This window comes from Actinia tenebrosa, unplaced genomic scaffold (assembly GCF_029948245.1).
Source record: "Actinia tenebrosa isolate PJP-AT-01 unplaced genomic scaffold, QUT_ActTen_1.0 PGA_scaffold8__29_contigs__length_14323225, whole genome shotgun sequence".
NCBI lineage: Eukaryota > Metazoa > Cnidaria > Anthozoa > Actiniaria > Actiniidae > Actinia > Actinia tenebrosa.
The window spans coordinates 805,489-822,790 of record NW_028292585.1 but is presented as its reverse complement, the minus strand read 5'-3'; the positions used below and the strand labels follow the sequence as shown (position 1 = coordinate 822,790).

The 17,302-nt window shown below is 36.3% G+C and overlaps 1 protein-coding gene across 1 annotated transcript; it reads right to left on the bottom strand.

Annotated features, from left to right (window-relative positions):
- Positions 1-337: 337 nt before the first annotated feature.
- On the bottom strand, positions 338-16,525 carry LOC116294415 (phosphofurin acidic cluster sorting protein 2). Its single transcript, XM_031702010.2, has 24 exons — positions 16,371-16,525; positions 12,788-12,875; positions 12,505-12,594; positions 11,619-11,744; positions 11,205-11,296; positions 11,027-11,079; positions 10,566-10,648; positions 10,327-10,395; positions 9,613-9,854; positions 9,439-9,490; positions 8,919-9,008; positions 8,362-8,541; positions 8,086-8,190; positions 7,433-7,539; positions 6,642-6,796; positions 6,309-6,416; positions 6,037-6,139; positions 5,116-5,158; positions 4,962-4,995; positions 4,433-4,571; positions 3,883-3,988; positions 3,103-3,211; positions 2,741-2,869; positions 338-2,406 (listed from the first exon to the last, which is right to left on the bottom strand). Exons 1-24 carry the CDS (start codon positions 16,499-16,501, stop codon positions 2,288-2,290), a joined length of 2,553 nt encoding a protein of 850 aa, XP_031557870.2. The 5' UTR covers positions 16,502-16,525; the 3' UTR covers positions 338-2,287.
- Positions 16,526-17,302: the final 777 nt, after the last annotated feature.

Genomic DNA, 17,302 nt, shown 5'->3' with positions numbered 1-17,302 from the left:
ATACCCCCAATATTTTAATGAGTGATGTCATTTTAGTGTATGTTTAGTTATGTTATGAGAAATTAAATTTGAATTAACCTTTCTACAAACCCCAAGACAATGATTTTGTATACTTAACAAATAGACATCAGTTTTTTGTGTCTGTCCTCTTATTGACGATAAATTGCGTCATCACATTGTCAAAGTAGTGTGGATTCACGAGGCGTCTGTTTGTTTTTTACAATAACAAAAACGATAAAAACTTCCCATTTTTAGCGATCAAAACGACCAACGGAGAGAGCGCGCGCTCGTTGACATCAGCTTTATCTGTCTATCCTCTTATTAATGATAAAAAATAACCAATCAGCGCGCGAGAAATTTGTAAGTTATTGTAAAAATAGTGTTTTACTGCCCCAGAAAAGTTTATTTAATGCCCATAATAACATTACATTCATAAGTATCAGTTACGGTATGTGAAACACCAATAACCACCAAAATAACAAGTACAACACTTCATTCTCCTGATTTGTACACATTTTATTTCTGCATATGGTATACGCAAGTAAAATAAGAATTTTTCCTTCTAATATATATCAACTTTTAATACTCTTAAAATTCTCTATTAATATCTCTCAAATTCTGTATCTAACTACTTAACAAAATTCCTTTAAATTAACAGTGGTTTCACAAACCCAATTATAGTCTCTATTGATGTAAAGCAAGCATTACCCAGAATTGATATATTTACACAGTAATGTATATGGTATTTCTACAAGTTAAGAAAGGGAAAAAGGCTGTATTCGAGAGAACCTACATAGCACTCAGTTAATGTAAAGTATTTAGAAAATCTTTTGTGTTCTACAGACCCCTTGCATGCATGTGACAACATTGCAGCTCAATTTGGAGGAAGAAACAAAAGAATTCCAATCTCTTGAGAATTGGATACCTATTGCTATGTCCTCCAAATTGAGCTGCAATTCCAAGTGCTGCTGAAGGGGTCTATTGTTGTTCTATATATTGTATTAAATGTGATTCATTGTTTTTTTATAAATACATTAATTTAACTGCTTACTGTGTAGGTTCTCCCGGCTGTAATCCTTTTACACCTAAAAGGACAATAAATGATTTCATATTTCTTTAGTCATCTTTCAATAGTTATATGTTTCTTTCATATGCAAGTTTGATTTGAGAACTAACCACACCCAACCCTACCCCTCTCAAAAATAACTCTAGTCCTGGATTTTACTAATGAGATCACTGTCATACTTACAGTTAAAAGAAAGAAAGCCAACATTCTAGAGAAGTAAAGAAAGCAATGACAATGTGATGTTATTTCAAAGGTTATGACTTATCTGTAGTCTCTTCTCGCGAAGTCGTCTGATTTTATGGTACTGCTATGGAAATAAACACAGTACAAAGAGAGTATGCTTGTAAAGGTCAATTTTGGTTATTTGGTATTGGACTAAAAAAATCCTCTTGTATGGTCTAATGCAGGACTGCAGCCAAAAGCTACAGTTAGAAATTCTGTACTGTACTGTATTGCTTTTCTCTCAGAATTGCTTGAGTAATAATAGTGCCCCAGAAGAAAAATGAGGAATGGACATTGAATTGTGTAGTCCGGCTTGTAAATAGTAAAGTGAAAATAGCATAATAATAATAAAAAAGCAATGAAAAGCGTAAATTGAACTGATGATAAAACCAGAGTAACTAGAAGTAATGAACGAGTACTAATAATACCAAGGAATGGTTAAACCTTCAGAAGCTTTTAAATAAAATCTTCGTTCAAATTAAATTCAAATTTCAGTTCTGCCCTTTCTCTTCGCCCTCTCCAGCAAGGAACAAGCAGAATGAAAAGTAATTTATCAAAATTCCTCAAAAATATAAAAATAGCAAAACTAACTTAATCCCTTTCTTGGTAAATGACTCTAAAGAATCTCAAACCTTTGCAAGAAATTTCAAATCTGTGCAGATCTTTGATCTGTGAAATTTTAAGAAAAAAGTTGAGCTCAAAATATTACTTTGTTCATTTATTTGTGTGACTTGCTTGAATAGGTCACGCAGGTACATCCGACGATGACTGGCAAGCGTGACATTTTCTTTATTTTGAAATAGATAAAGATAGCAAAGCACCAACTAATGGCTAAATATGATAGAAGGTAAGTAATATTATATTGTAGACTGACTCGAAGCTTTATGATATCTCTAATTGAATCATGAAGTGAGCGTCACGCTTACCATTCATCAGTCACGCAACCTATTCGTACAAGTAACGATTCCGAGAACACTGGAACTCGGTGATTTAACGATTTCAATAATTTGTTTCAACTCGTGAAAATAAACCGATGGGGAACTGCTTGACGTGTGTGGGCCATTGAGAAGAGAGCGAAAAAAACTTGACCTCGCTCCATTGTACACCATCGATGATCACTGACAAAGAAAAGATAGGATTGATTTTAATATTGGAGTAAAGTGCGGGTGACACTCGGCGATGAGTTGAACAAAATTGATGCAGGCACAGTCAAAAGCTGTGATTTGGAGCACCCTTTAAGGCATACTTGGGAACAATCCGAACAAACATGACGCGCACACAAGGAAAAAACTCAATGTGATTCAATGTGTTCGGGACACACTCGGGGACAAGTGTCATTATTTTGAGGAGTGTTCAAGGACAGACATGAATAAGTTAGCATGCGCATACTTTCTTTGCTCATGAACGCACTGTTTCCTGACATTCCGGCAATGAAAGTTAGTAAAATCTTACCATTAAGAGTACTGCTTTGGCCTTTCGTTGTACAAATAAGCTTGGATAAGTTGGCGACGATTGGTTGGTTTTTAGAATCTGGGTCTTTTTCTTTCGTTTTCTTAATCGACCGCATCATTGATTCAAAACCTAATAAGTTTACATTAACAATAATTTCAGTAAGAAATATTTTGCTCTCTTCCCCCCCCCCCCCCCCCCCCATGGATTTTTGTGGACTAGTCACAACTTTCCCTCCAAAGGGAGACATCATCCACCACCTACTCCTCCCTAGGGATTTTTGTCCCCCGGTTTTGTCCCCGCCTTCTCCCAAACCACTTGGGGGCATTTTTTACGTTATAAAAATGAATGGTGATAAGTCGTACCTCTTTGCTTGCGTTCTTTGGTAACCGCCATCAGTGACAAAGCTGACGGTTCTTCGCTGGTAGGCAGTCTGGTCACGACTAAAGACTTGAAGGTGGTTTTTAATGAACACTGCATGAAAAAAGTACGGCAATGATTTTCCATCTTATTCAAATCTAAGCTCTTCGCTTAGTGCAGTTTTCGTATGACTGAAAAATTCACGGCACGAACATGGCCATGACACGGCAAGGGATACGCCAGACCAATCACATTGCACGAGAATTTACTCTCCATCCAATCAAATACCCGGAACACGTCATAAACACGGCGCGGACACGGTCACGACAAGGTCACGGCACTGCCAGACCAATCACATTGCGCGTGAAAAAATCAGCCAATTAAAATTCTAGAAAGCATCACGGTCACGGCACCTCACGCTTAAGGCACTGAGCTTTTCAGTCATACTAAAACTGCTCTAGTGCTGTTTTGTAGTCTTTGCATCTCATCTCCATGGAAATCTGCGATCTGCGGCTCGCTTGGTCCACTTACCCTTTACATGGTTGTACTAATCATTTGCAATTAAGTATTAAGCCTCCCTTGGTGCATGAAAACAAAAAATAGTACTTTTCTGCATATGATTTGGACATTTATGCAAAGGCTCACGCTTGGTTAATAAGATCTTATTATCTCAAGAGAACTTGTAACTGAAGTGTGTAACTGAGGTGTGCAATCTGAAAGTGCGCGTCGTATATTAACCGTGCTATATAAGATATAATGCATACAAGGAAACAAAAGTGTGGTACCTTTGTTGCCTCTTTTTTATTCCCCGCAACGAGCCAGTAATCGACTTGTAAGTCCATCAACTCATTACCAGGCTGAGATGGGAATGTTACCATACCAGATTCTTTACTACAGAACAACAGGTACACATAAAAAGTGAGTAGAATATACCTTTACATACTTTATTGACTCCATTCCTTTACAGGGCTTTTCAGAAGCAATACGAATAAATATAAATAAATACATTAATATAGAAAATAGAAATATCTTTTTTTTTTATCTAGGACTTAATGTTTACCCATTTCAGATCACGTGTTATTCACTTGAGAATAAGATTCCTAGTTTCAGTTGTACCCATATATATTCATGTGTCTTGTTATGTACAACCGTTAAACAAAGTAATATTACTCAGGGGAATGACGTGGTCTGACATGCGAAAACATTACAACCAATTATTAAAGGGGCACTTGGACGAAAATCGCTCCAAAATTAAAGTAAAGAGTTCTATTGACACGGAACACTTTCAAAAACAATCATTCAAACCACTATAAACTAGCACAAGGTCATACTTACTTAGGCGGGCTAGAGGATGCTGCGGGAGGGGACTGTGAGACAGCAGGGGTCGGAGCTTGTTGATCTCCTCTTGTTGTGCTCTGTATTGGCTGGGTACCAGTACTCGACGGTTGACCGCTGGTCGTTATGACCTCATCATCTGTGTGGAGAAAATGCGTTGTTATATTGAATTCAAACATGACATAATCTATTCAACATTTAGGATCAGAAAACTGTAATGCTTTTTCTCAGTCCTTTCCTGTCCTTTTCCTATTTTTCTCCTTGTTCACTGGCTCCTAGTCTGCTACGCAGCCGCAGCCCGAAAGCTACTTAGGGGAGTAAGCGTTGCGTGACGAAACTAATAGCGGCTGCGTAGGAGACTAACTGGCTCCCCTTCCATTGTTTTCCCTTTCAAATTTCATTCTCTTTTCCTTTTTGCTTCTTCCTCTTCTCCTTCAATCCCTTATTTTTTCCTTCCAACTTCTTTCCCTTTCCTTCCTCTTTCTTTCTTCCCCTTTATCGTTTTCTTCATAACTGGTGGTTATATTACCTAAGTACGGGTCCGTTGATCCGATGCGAACGTCCTTTTCAAAAGAAAACACAAAAATCTCATATAAATATATAAAATCCACATTAGTCATTTGTAATCATGGCAATCAAGTTGTCTGTCTGATCTTCACCACCAAGAAAACAAGATAACTTACGCAAACGAAGGGTACAAACACTTGTGACGATCCCTCTTCGGTACTACATGAATAACAAAAAAAAAAATTACTAGATTGCAATCGGAATTTGGAAGTTGATTTTTGCGAAAAATAGGATGAAAGAGAAATGAATAAAAGTCGTCTGTAGCACGCGCGGAATCGTCTCGACAAAGTAAGAATAATGGACATTAATCAAGGCATTCCAAAGGCACTTTTTTCTGACATGAATATTCTGCTCATACTATCGAGAAAAATACACTCAAAATGAAAAACGAAGGTAGAAAAGGAATGTAATTGTGTAAAACTGGAATTATGCACCTATCAGCGGCTTCCCCGTGGGGTCGACCACCGGGCTGACCAGGGAGATTGTAAAAATTTATAAACAATGTTGATCATTTTTTCCCGCCAGGGGTAGGGAAGTTGTTCTTTTCAATGTCCCCTGGTCGAGGCATTCAAATCTACAATCTCCCTCATTTTGGTTGAAATTATTGTTATTGTATTTTGAAAACTGAACTCAACGCGTAACCAGTGCGGTTTGCTCGATATTTCAGGTAGTTTTTCATTGAAAAGATTTAAAGAAAACTCTCATGAATTGAAGAATTCACATTTAAAAGTAGGTAACCCAGGTAACCCAGCCTGACCAAAAACATCCGTGGTCTCAAAATTGTTAAAATCAGGAGCTATTTCTTTAACTAGAGAGTAAAATCAATCTCCCTGGTAACCTCTGCAATGAAAATAATTTCATTACAATCCCCCACCTCAGTTTTTAGCCACGAAACCAATGTCGCAAATTTTCCCAACCCCAGGGGGAATAGCTGGATCCAATCCTCCTATATTCTCCCACCCATCTCCCTGGTCAGCCCGGGGGTCGACCCCACGGGGAAGCCGCTGACAGGTGCATTATAACCACAAAGTACTCACCCTTTGTGTTTAGTATTTATCAAAGCTTCAGCGATGGGAAGGTTATGGATGACGGTTTTGGCCGTCATGTATGTGGTCACACGTTCGCTGATAACGTTAAAATCTGAAACGTATAAAATAAAAGAATAATGATAATGAATAATGTCACTGGTGATGATGAGGCAAATCACTTTTAGATGGAAATTCATACCCCTTAACTTATTCCCATCAACTTAGTATTACGTGTACTATATATACATGTTCCCAGGTGTAACATAATCTACGATACATACCTACAGTTGACTGTGACTGCTCAAAAGCTTCCTTCCACACCGTGTCCATAAACATGGAATTATAGGTACTGTCCAGTGCTGCGAGATACTTTGCGATAGGTAGCGCACCTTTGAGAATGACAATAATATACACAAGCAATGATAATTCAGCTAATAAATGTCTTCGAATCTAATTATCTGCTCCAAATGGTGACATACACGGACCACCATGTATTGACAGCCAAAAAGAATTCTATTTAAAAACTTGCAATTTAGCTGATGAACATTCCACACGAGACAGGAAATGACGTCACATGAAACCCAGCAAAATGTAATTAGCATATTGGTTCTTACCAAACGGTATGACTAAGAAGCGAATATAGGATTGCCAATCAGGAGGCTTGGATGACAGCTGCTCAACGTATGGTCTTAACACTGCACTGATGTACGGCTCGCTTCCTGCGATACCGATCCGTATGCTGGGCGGGGAACACGAGTTGTTGTTGCAGCTAAAAACAAAAATAATAACCAGAAATAAGAGAATTAATGGAAAATAAACATCACAGCTGAATAAGTATGGAGTGGCAAGTGGAAATTTACAGGTGGGCTACTTCCAAATGGTTTCCAGATTCAAGGACTGTAAGTGGATAATGTGCGTTTACGTGCGTTTTGATTGGTTCCCAATGACCACTCTCAAATGGCTTCCAGATTCAACGATTGTGATTGGATGAAGTTCGTTTTCGTGCGCTTTGATTGGTTCCTAGTGATGCCATTTGAGTATCACAATTGAAAAGCGTATATGGCTACTCTCAAATGGCTTCCAGTTTCTACGACTGCGATTGATGTGCGTTTACATGCGTTTTGATTGGTTACGTATTTGGCTACTCTCAAAGGTTTCCAGACTGAACGATTGTGATTGTACGAGATGTGGCGTTGATCGATTCAAAGTGAAACCATTTGAGTGTCACAGTATTAAAAAAAATTCAGCTCGTATAAAATCTGGAATTTTTTTACGAGATCCTTCGTCAAAACGGCGTTGCTGTTAGCATTGCTAATGCCCATTTGACGACCATTGCTGCTACGCAGGTGAGTTTACAGTGTCCAACATGCCTGGATAAGTCTATTTAAAACGAGTTACTACTCACAATTTTTGATACTTGCTGACTATTGTAGAGAACACTGCCTCAAGGTCGGAATTACAGCGAGTACAGATCATTCGTACGTCTTGGTCCCATAGCTTGAGTGCTAACAACTATACATAGAAAGAAATTTATCAAAATAGATCAAGGTGAAGGAAAGTGGAGGGGAGGGGTATATCCAAAAGTCACGAGCGAGGGAGTATGTCCAGTATTTAAAGGAAAGGGATTCAGAGGATAATAAAATGGGAGTATTAATATGCCATCCATCAAGTAGCCCATAAGGCATGTTGTCAAGCCCTTTGGATGTAGATTTAGAGGAAAGGGAAGGGAGTATGTCTAGTAATTGAAGGAGAGGGATTCAGAGGATAATAAAATGGGAGTATTAATATGCCATCCATCAAGTAGCCCATAAGGCAAGTAGTCAAGCCCTTTGGATGTAGATTTAGAGGAAAGGGAAGGGAGTATGTCTAGTAATTGAAGGAGAGGGATTCAGAGGATAATAAAATGGGAGTATTGAACAAGCCATACATCAAGTAGCCCCTAAGGTAAATAGTCAAGCCATTTGGATGAAGAACATGTGGATAGGAAAAGGGAAGGAATTATGTTCAGTACTTGTAAGGGAGAGATTCACAAAGGAGATTCAAATGAAGTGCCGTTACCTGACCCTGCCACTCAGCGGTATTCACCAGGAGAACATTTTCAGGAATTTGATCATTTGAAGGAAAAGCTGTTGTCAGCTGGTCTGAGAGAGAACGCTTGGGAAGCTGAAAAATAAATAATACTTTATTTCTCAACTGGTAGTCACTCACATCCCATTCATAATTCCACTATTCATTTCTTTTTTAATTATCCATCCATGTTCCTATTCTTATGAATTGTCTTTCCATTTTTTAATATTCCCATACTTCAATTCCCATTTTATTCCCATTATTTACCTGCAATTCAATATCACTTTTTCTTCTTTTGTTCATATGTACTGCTATTAGTTCACTCTTGTCTCTTTCTTTAAATGAGGTGCTCCTTTTCAAGGGTGCTTCAAGTTCCCCTGTAGTAGGATCTGACGTACTGGTGTTGTCTGAATGTGTATCCATCTCTGATGGTGGGCTCAAAGTATCCTAACATTTGAAAAAATGACGACATTTACTATCAACAACCTCTTGGTTGATCTAAGTCAGGAAGTGGCTAGCTCATAGATTGAACCCAGAAACAACCTCTCGGTTGATCTAAGTCAGGAAGCAGCTAACTCATAGATTGAAACCTGAAACGACCTTTGGGCTTTCAAAGTCATGGAATAGCTAACTCACAGGTTGAACCCTGAAACAACCTCTGGGCTGATCTAAGTCAGGACATGGCTAACTTACAGGTTGAACCCTGAAACAACCTCTGGGCTTATCAAAGTCAGGACAAGGCTAACTCACAGATCATGAAGAAAGATAAAAAGTATTTGGTAATAAGGAAAGGGTATTGGATGGAAAATGACTGTATTACTCACAATGTTGCATTCAGTTTCCGTGGAAGTGTGACGTTCATCATTATCTGAATGGGACATGCTCTGTACAGTTGGCTCATCTTCTTCATTAATCTTGAAACCAGCAAGGTCGACAACAATAAACATTTAATCTTAACTCTATACATTATTCTCATTGATAGTAAGATAGACAAAAAAAAAGGTAGACAAGATGGATGTAAGCAGGGTGGATAGGTGGGAAAATGGACAGATAGGATGAATCTGAAAAATGGATGGATGCATGGAAAGCTGCATTTGTGGATATATAGATGGATGAGATGAAAGGATGGATGGATGGATGAGATAAATGGATAGATGGATGAGATGAATGGATGGATGGATGGATGTGTAGGAAAGATGGATGAATGGGATGCATGGATGGAAGGATAGATGAATGGGGAGAATGGATGGATGGAATGGATGCATGGATGGGATTAGATGGATAGATAGATAGATAGACAGATAGATGAATATACAGGATTAATACGTCAAAAATATTCTGTACCTTTGCTTGCACAGGGACAATTTCACAAGAGCTTCTCATGTCAAAGAAAGGTCTAAAAACAAAAACCGGATCAGCAATTCAGCACCCAAGTATATTCTGAGTGCCAAAGCCTTACTGTAACCCTACATTTAATGAATTATAAATTATATTAATATAAATATTGTTCAGTAATACCTTAGTGAAGGTTTTGGCGTGGATGATATAGACACATTGTCTTGGTCCAAAAAATCAGCTTCAAAGTCACTCTCGTCATCCAAATCATCAGTTCCGAACAAGAAATCATCTGTTATCATTTCATTTTCAGGAGGGCTCATGTCGATATCAAGGTACTGGTCAGTGGAGCTTTCTAGTTCTTCATCAGCTACCTTGAATTTCTTTAGCAGTGCAATGAACTTTTTCTTGAAGTTGCTCTGGTGCTAATGGATGAATGGACATTGTTAAGGCCGGTTTAGATGGTACGATTTTCACCTACAACTATCGTATACAACATGCTCATGTCTGTCATAGGCGAGTTGTAGGCTTGATTTACACGCTACGACTCAAGTTGTAGGATGGCGCGAGCTTGTTGTATACGATAGTTGTAGGCGAAAATCGTACCGTCTAAACCACCCTTTATGCATATTATTATTTCTACCATGTTGACAATTACTATGATGATGGTAATGGTGATAAATGATGATGAGGATGACAATGACACTGATGACGACAAAGACAGCAATGACAATAAAGATGATGATGATGACAATGAAGATCATAATGATAATGATGATTGATTGATCAAAAGATAACTTTAAAGGTACTGCTACACCAAAAAGTTTCATGACAATTTGCAATTTATTTTGGCAAAATATTTCATGGAGAATTAGAGATGGTCCATTTAACTATTACCTTGGCCTGCAGCTCTATTTTGCCGTGTCTTAACTTTCTGCCTCTTCTAGGATCATCTTCAATCATGTCCTTGAAAAAATAATCATCACTTTTCATCAAATAATAATATATTCAAATGTTTTTCACCATATCCACTGTCAACCATCATTAATTTGTCAGTAATGTCTGACTATTTACTACTTCTGTAAATCAATCAGCACTCGGCTGTTATAGACAAATATATAACATGCCCCACTTACTGGATCACCACCACTATCACTAGCCTCCTGGTCAGACATAGAATAGTCATCTTCATCATCAGAAGACTCTCCTTCTCTGTCATCTATGACAATAACATTTCCACTATCAGTTTTTGCTAATCATGTACTTTGTGATCAGCCAACACATGTTGGTTGACTGTTGCCGGACTGTTGACCATGCATTAGTCATGTGTTGGTAGTGCATTGACCAACTATCAGCCCACACACCGCTAACTTACAGCTACCAGCCCAACCAACAATTCACAGCCAGCACTGAGACTTTTTTGAGCCTTGTTGTGGGCAGATGCATGATACATCAAAGAGGCAAGAGGCATTTTAATGTACTAAGTACCCTACCGCTGTTTCTTTTTTGGATAGTTTTTTTAATCAAACCATGTCAAATACAGTAGTACCATTACAGGTAGTCCAGACACACTGTACAATGCACATACAGTACTCACATGGTCCTCCTGGCCTGGAAGTATTTCTGTCAACATCTGTATCAACTGGTTGACTGTTTAAAAAAATGCGATATTAAAAATACAACAGAATTTTAGCATTGGATATACAACAGCTTTCCTGCATTCTGATTGGCTGTATTTTCAATGGTATGGCTGATAATGCACTATTATTATGTACCTTGTTAAGGAGCTGACAGTAAACCTCGCAACAGGAGAGGAGCTTCCTTTGGCATACAATTTGAGCTGATTATCCATGTTGAACTGAAGAACCTACATCCCATAGAGAAAAGTAAAAACATTTTATGCTTATATACATACATATGTTTACACAGAATGCCAAAACAATGTCTAGGTTGATGTACTACTAACTTCCAGATTGGATTGGAATTTGTGTTCAATTTTTGCAGAAAATTCTTAAAATCAAGGAAGAGACCTAACAAGCTCTACTCCAATGTGATGCCGAGCCAAAAAATCAAACTCAAGACCCCAGAGACCGTGAGAGGTGAGTGCACTACCACTATGTACTATGGTACAGTATGTCACCCTTGATTCTATATAATGTCTGACATTACAAGGAAATACAACTACATACCTGCCCCATGTTGACAACACCAACAGCCAGCGTCTTGAATCCCAGGATAGTTCTGTTTTTGTATCGTTTTCTTCTCTGCAGCATTATCTGAAGGTTATTGCCATTTCTTTTAAGAAAATGAGGGTACTGAAGAAAAAAACAAATTAAAGATAATTAAATTAAATAAATCAAATTGATTAAAATAAAAAAATTTAATTAAAATGAATTAAAGATGATTAATAGAACAGCGAGGGAAAGTACCATCCAAAGCATGCTACATTACAATTTTTCTCACCCTTTAGTGGGTGCACACATTTGGGACACTTTGACCACACCCATCTAATGCTTGTATGTCTATCTATATCTTTGCTCACATGTTCAAAGTTTAACCTTCAAATTTTCAAATTTTTTTTAACCCTGAGACATTTAGGTGATTAGTCTGGCCATCATTAACTCACATTATCAAACTCATTAATAATTCATGGTGAAAACACAACAGAAATAATCACGACCATGAAAAATTTTGTAAATCAGATACAGAATCGTGTTGATTTGCATAAACTTTAACTTGGATTTTCTTGGGCAGATTCACTTTTATCTTGAAAATTTTAGTGATATACAGTATTTGTGTCCGTGTTGTATCCAACACGCCTTGAGTTTGTATATCGGATACATCATGGCCACTCATACTGTATATATTACTATGAGTTGAGAGGTACTGTAGTTTACTTGAGTTTGTGGATGGAGAAAAACCAGAAAACCTGGCTCAGAAAAACCCTCTAATCAAAGGGAGAGACTTAACTTAAAGCTCTACTGAATTAGTAATATTTAAAAATCTAAATTCATAAATTAATAAATTACGGTCAGATCTAGAAGTTGTCAAAATAATGAAGCAGCTCAAACTCACCTGTAATGAAAAGGCTAGATCCAGTTCTGTGTCAATTAGACCTGACTTGCGCAGGATTATTTCATTTGATCTTAAAGTCCGCCGAGAGCCCTGTAAATAATAAATAGAAATATTATAATAAATAAATAAAAACACATTATTTATATTTATTATTTTTATTATTCTAATATTTTGATAGGATCTTCTTATTTTCAGATCAATTTCCAATTTTCTTAATCTCAGATAATTATCCCAAAACAATAATTATATATTATGGTATTTTTATTAATAACTTTTCTATTACCTGCATTGAAACAGATATAATGACTTCCGTGAGGTTAGCCTCTAGGCATTTGATAACTTCCAGCCGAGTTAACTTCAGATTGCAGATTCTATGGATTCAATAGAACAAGGTATATCAACTAACTAGCCTCCTCCACCCAAACAAAAAACAAAAAACCTTGTCATAGCTTATCACCACCCCAAGTACAGCACTAGTGGCTCAACTAAAAGCACTTCCCAAGGGTGAAGTGGAGGGACACATTATACCATCTAATATGCAAAGCCATAAATTGCCAATTAGCAGATATTGGAGATACACTCTATTGCCTTCAAACAATTGTTACATTTGGGTCAGTTTCTATACATTTCATTGTATTGACCCAAGTGCCCTGACTCAAAACAATTGTTCGAAGGCAACAGAGTGTAACTCTGATATCTGCTATTAGATGCACAACACAATGGCTTTATACATGTTCATGCAACTAGCAAGATATATATTGGCAAGGCTTAAAAATGATGTCCAGACATCGCTGGACATGATAAACGACCAACTTAGTTTTAGTTAGAAAAAGATTTGTCCAGACAAGTTCTACTTCCGGCTGGTCATTGCCCAAATACAAGCCATTATTTTAAGCCCTGTATTATCATTATATTTAAATATGAGTTAATTTCATTTCAGGCTGTACTTATAATGAATATTAATGATTGTGTCAAGGTCACCCTCTATACCCAATTAAGGATTTTTGATCCCACTATAGAAGATCTAAAACCAAATTAAAGCAAAGATTAATCTTATTGATCCCTGAAACAGCCTCTGGGCTGATTTGGGCCACGATACTGTAATTTCTGGAATATGACATGATCAGCCCATGCAATCAGTCTGCTAAAAACAATAGTAGGGAAGTTGCAATCACTATCTTTAGAAATATCTATCACTGCACTGGCCACAGCAATTCAGCTCTTTGGAATCATTAATAATTTTTCTATCTTTAGAAATATCTAATTACAGTACTGGCCACAGCATTCAGCTTTTTTGAATCAGTATTAATTTTTGGGCCAGTTGAAATAACTTTAACAATGCTTTGATGTTTTTAATTCTAATTTCAAGAGGAAGTATTCAAAATGAAAAAATTCTTCCAACAAACAAAAAATAATGCTAATGAATACTTGTTATTTCAATCTTTGAAAACTAATATTAATGAAGGGAAAGGAAAAAACAATTAACCTTTAAGTGTTTTTTTATGCCAAAAGTCCTAAAGCTTATGATCCAAAATAAGGAACATTTAAAAATACAATCCATTTCCCAGTAGACAAAAGAACAGACAAATTTGTCAGCTGTATTTTGAAAACAAAATATGTAAATTTCTTAAATGGACAATTTATCTTACTAATCTTAACAAAAAATGTTCTTAAAAAAGAACATGGAAGTTATTATTATGCAAGGATATGTGACCTTAAGATGATAACTTAATCCATGTTGTCCACCCTCGTTAAAACCAATACATTTAGAGATAATGGTTCCAATTTATTTAACTCTGCAGGATAATATGAAATTACAGATTGTCAACTGAGACTTCCCAAAGTTTGTTTTGATACAAAAATTATGTCAGTGATTTTGATGTTCAAAGAGTACAAGCTTGAAAGATGTTTATTTTAGACTATTATACATTTTTTATAATTCCATAAAAAATATTTTCGTTTCAGATATGAATATTTAGGTCGTCCCCACTGGTTCTTATTGACAGATAACATCAAAACCTCAAACCTTACAAAACCTCAGTGTCTAAAAAAATGACAAACACAGATTGCAAAGAAAAAATGTCAACACAAGAACAATAAATTCTAATAGTTTTTTACACATGTATGTTGGGGAGTCAATCTAGAAAACAATAATCATTATAACTGTGATTTATAAATTGAATTTATAGAGTGGCTATGCCTATTGGTCAAGACTAAATGACTGAATTTTCAGCAATAAATATTATTGAACTTTATCAAAAACTAAGAAATAAGATTAACACAAAGTTATCTTTGTTTAATATTTAATAGTTTATGTAAGATTGACAAATAATTTGTAGATGTAATAATTGTTTCTCTAACCATGTCTAATGTTATGATTCATAGTAATTATTATTATAACCTGGAGACCTATAGTATGCAGACTATGGCATCTAGGATTCAATAACATAAGGATGTCTCACATTTTTGTAAATAAAACATAAATTGTATGGAATTCATAAATTTTGTATCGCTAGTAGCACGGATTAAGGTGAAGGTTAAGATGACAATTTGAAGATATGAAGTCGATACCCTGACGCTGATGTTTACATTCAAGGAAAACGGATGTGTTACCTCAAGCATTAAATTTTTCTACACATTAAGCGTTAGTCACCATTTACATCCATTTAAGTCCAGTCTTGTAATCTAGCAAAACTAACTTACATACCTTGACAATTGGGCTTAACAAAGGAATTAGAAAATATGAATTTTTGATCATTTCTTCTCAATTGAATTACAAATTTGGCACATTTTGCTAATTTTCAGCATCATGTTTGTATTATTTACTTTTGAAAAAATTATTTTAAGATCTTGAAATTTTTAGGATCGATTGCTATAATGTCTAATTGTATATCAAAATGAATATTTGAATGACAGACAAGCCTGATCGTTTTGGGCCAAAAAAATATTATAATTTACAGCAATAAGATAACTAAAGCTTAGACGTAAAATAATCAAATGAATATATGTTTCGACTAGTTTTGAACAAAATAAACACGAACAGTAAGTTGAAACCTTTCATGCAATTAATATTTCCGAGTTCCTGGATATTCCGTGAATTACTCACTAGAAAAAAAGGAGTCGTTGGTGTTAAAAACGCAGATCGCACTTATAAATGAGCAGAAAGAAGCTGAGAAAAAAATATAATTAGATTTTTTTTTGGAAAATTTTTGTTTGTATCGCGATTGTTTTTGTGTAGCGACATTGCGACTTTAAATATGTGGTTGAATCGGAGTTCAAGAAAAATAACGTAAAGCCTTAAGGATGATTGGTAATCAAGCAGATCAAAACACTAGAAGATCGTACAATAAATGACAATTTTGACATTAATAAAAACAATCGAATGGAGAAGAAGAGCAAAGGTTACAAGGCTCTAAACCACAAGGAAAGAATATCTTAGAACGAGGAAATATTTTTCAGCATTGAGAAGGAAAACGCTAGAAAAGATGAATAGGAGGGGTCATTTTTAGCTGTTATCTTTGATTAGCATACAGGGAATTAATTTTAATGAACAGAATTTCTTCCGCACGATCTTTGAACGCAAAAATACAAGTTCCTTAATAACTCAATTGTGAGTCATGCTACGGTTCATTTGACTGGAATAGTGGTTGAATTGTACTGATCTAACACTGTACATAAGAGTTAGGATACATGCCGTTTGAATTCTTAGAGTACAAGAAAAAGAAAATAGAAGGTAAGAGAGCTACACGACCTCAAAGTGGTCTTCAATTCAAAGCCAGTTTGTCGTGTTGCTCTCGTCTTGTACTCACGATTGAAGCTTTTTCCGACAGATTAAAACTAATACAAATGACAAAAAGAATCCTCACCTTGGGATACAATTGGGGGATGTCCTTTCTACTTCCCATGTGGCAAAAAATTTCATAGGAACAGGCCTTTCAGGATTGAGAGAGACTGAGATTTCGCGACCATCAGTTCGGCTCTTGCCCTGATCCGCCATTTTGATTTGAAATGTTTTGGCCAAGTACGCATGCGCTATTTATTACACTTCCGGTCACCTACTTTACTAATGGGAAAAAACGACACAAAAAATGACAAATTATCAACAAGAAAACGCTAAGATCTTATTTTCTAGCGCGAAATAATCCGGAATTTAATTATGTTATGTCTTTTTAAACTAATTTGTCGAGGTATATTCATCGTGACTTTATACATGTGTCTGGAATATCAAGGCAAAGCAAAATGGGCATGTACGTGATGTGAAGGTGTAGAACGCGTATCATCCTTTTCTCATGTTTAGTTTTCAGAGCAAGGGATTAAAATAAATGAAAATCTATCTAGTTTAGGTCAAGTTTCAAGTCATTTCTTGCCTGAACTTATATGTATTTAGAAATACTTGCGATAAAGTAGTCACGTGGGTATTCATCGGTATTTTAGTCACTATGATCATTCCCACCCTCGGGTGACGGTCCACCGGCTCACAGGACTGGATCAGCAAGTGTAGATCAACAAGAAAAGAATTAGTAGGCAAATATATTATGTGACGTATGTACAGACTACAAACTGATGCGTGGGAGTTTATGCTCTCTTGCTTTCACTGAATATGAATATTAAACTACAGTGGAAAACGACAAGGTGGCATTAGAAATAATCAATGGATTTTATTTTTCTCTAATTCACTCATAAAAAAGGCGATTATTATATTGAAAATCGAGGAACTTTCCAATTAGTTTTTCCCCTCGACACACAAGAAAAGTTATGGCTAAAGTCTTGCTGTCTGTCTTCGTTGGATATGGCGATT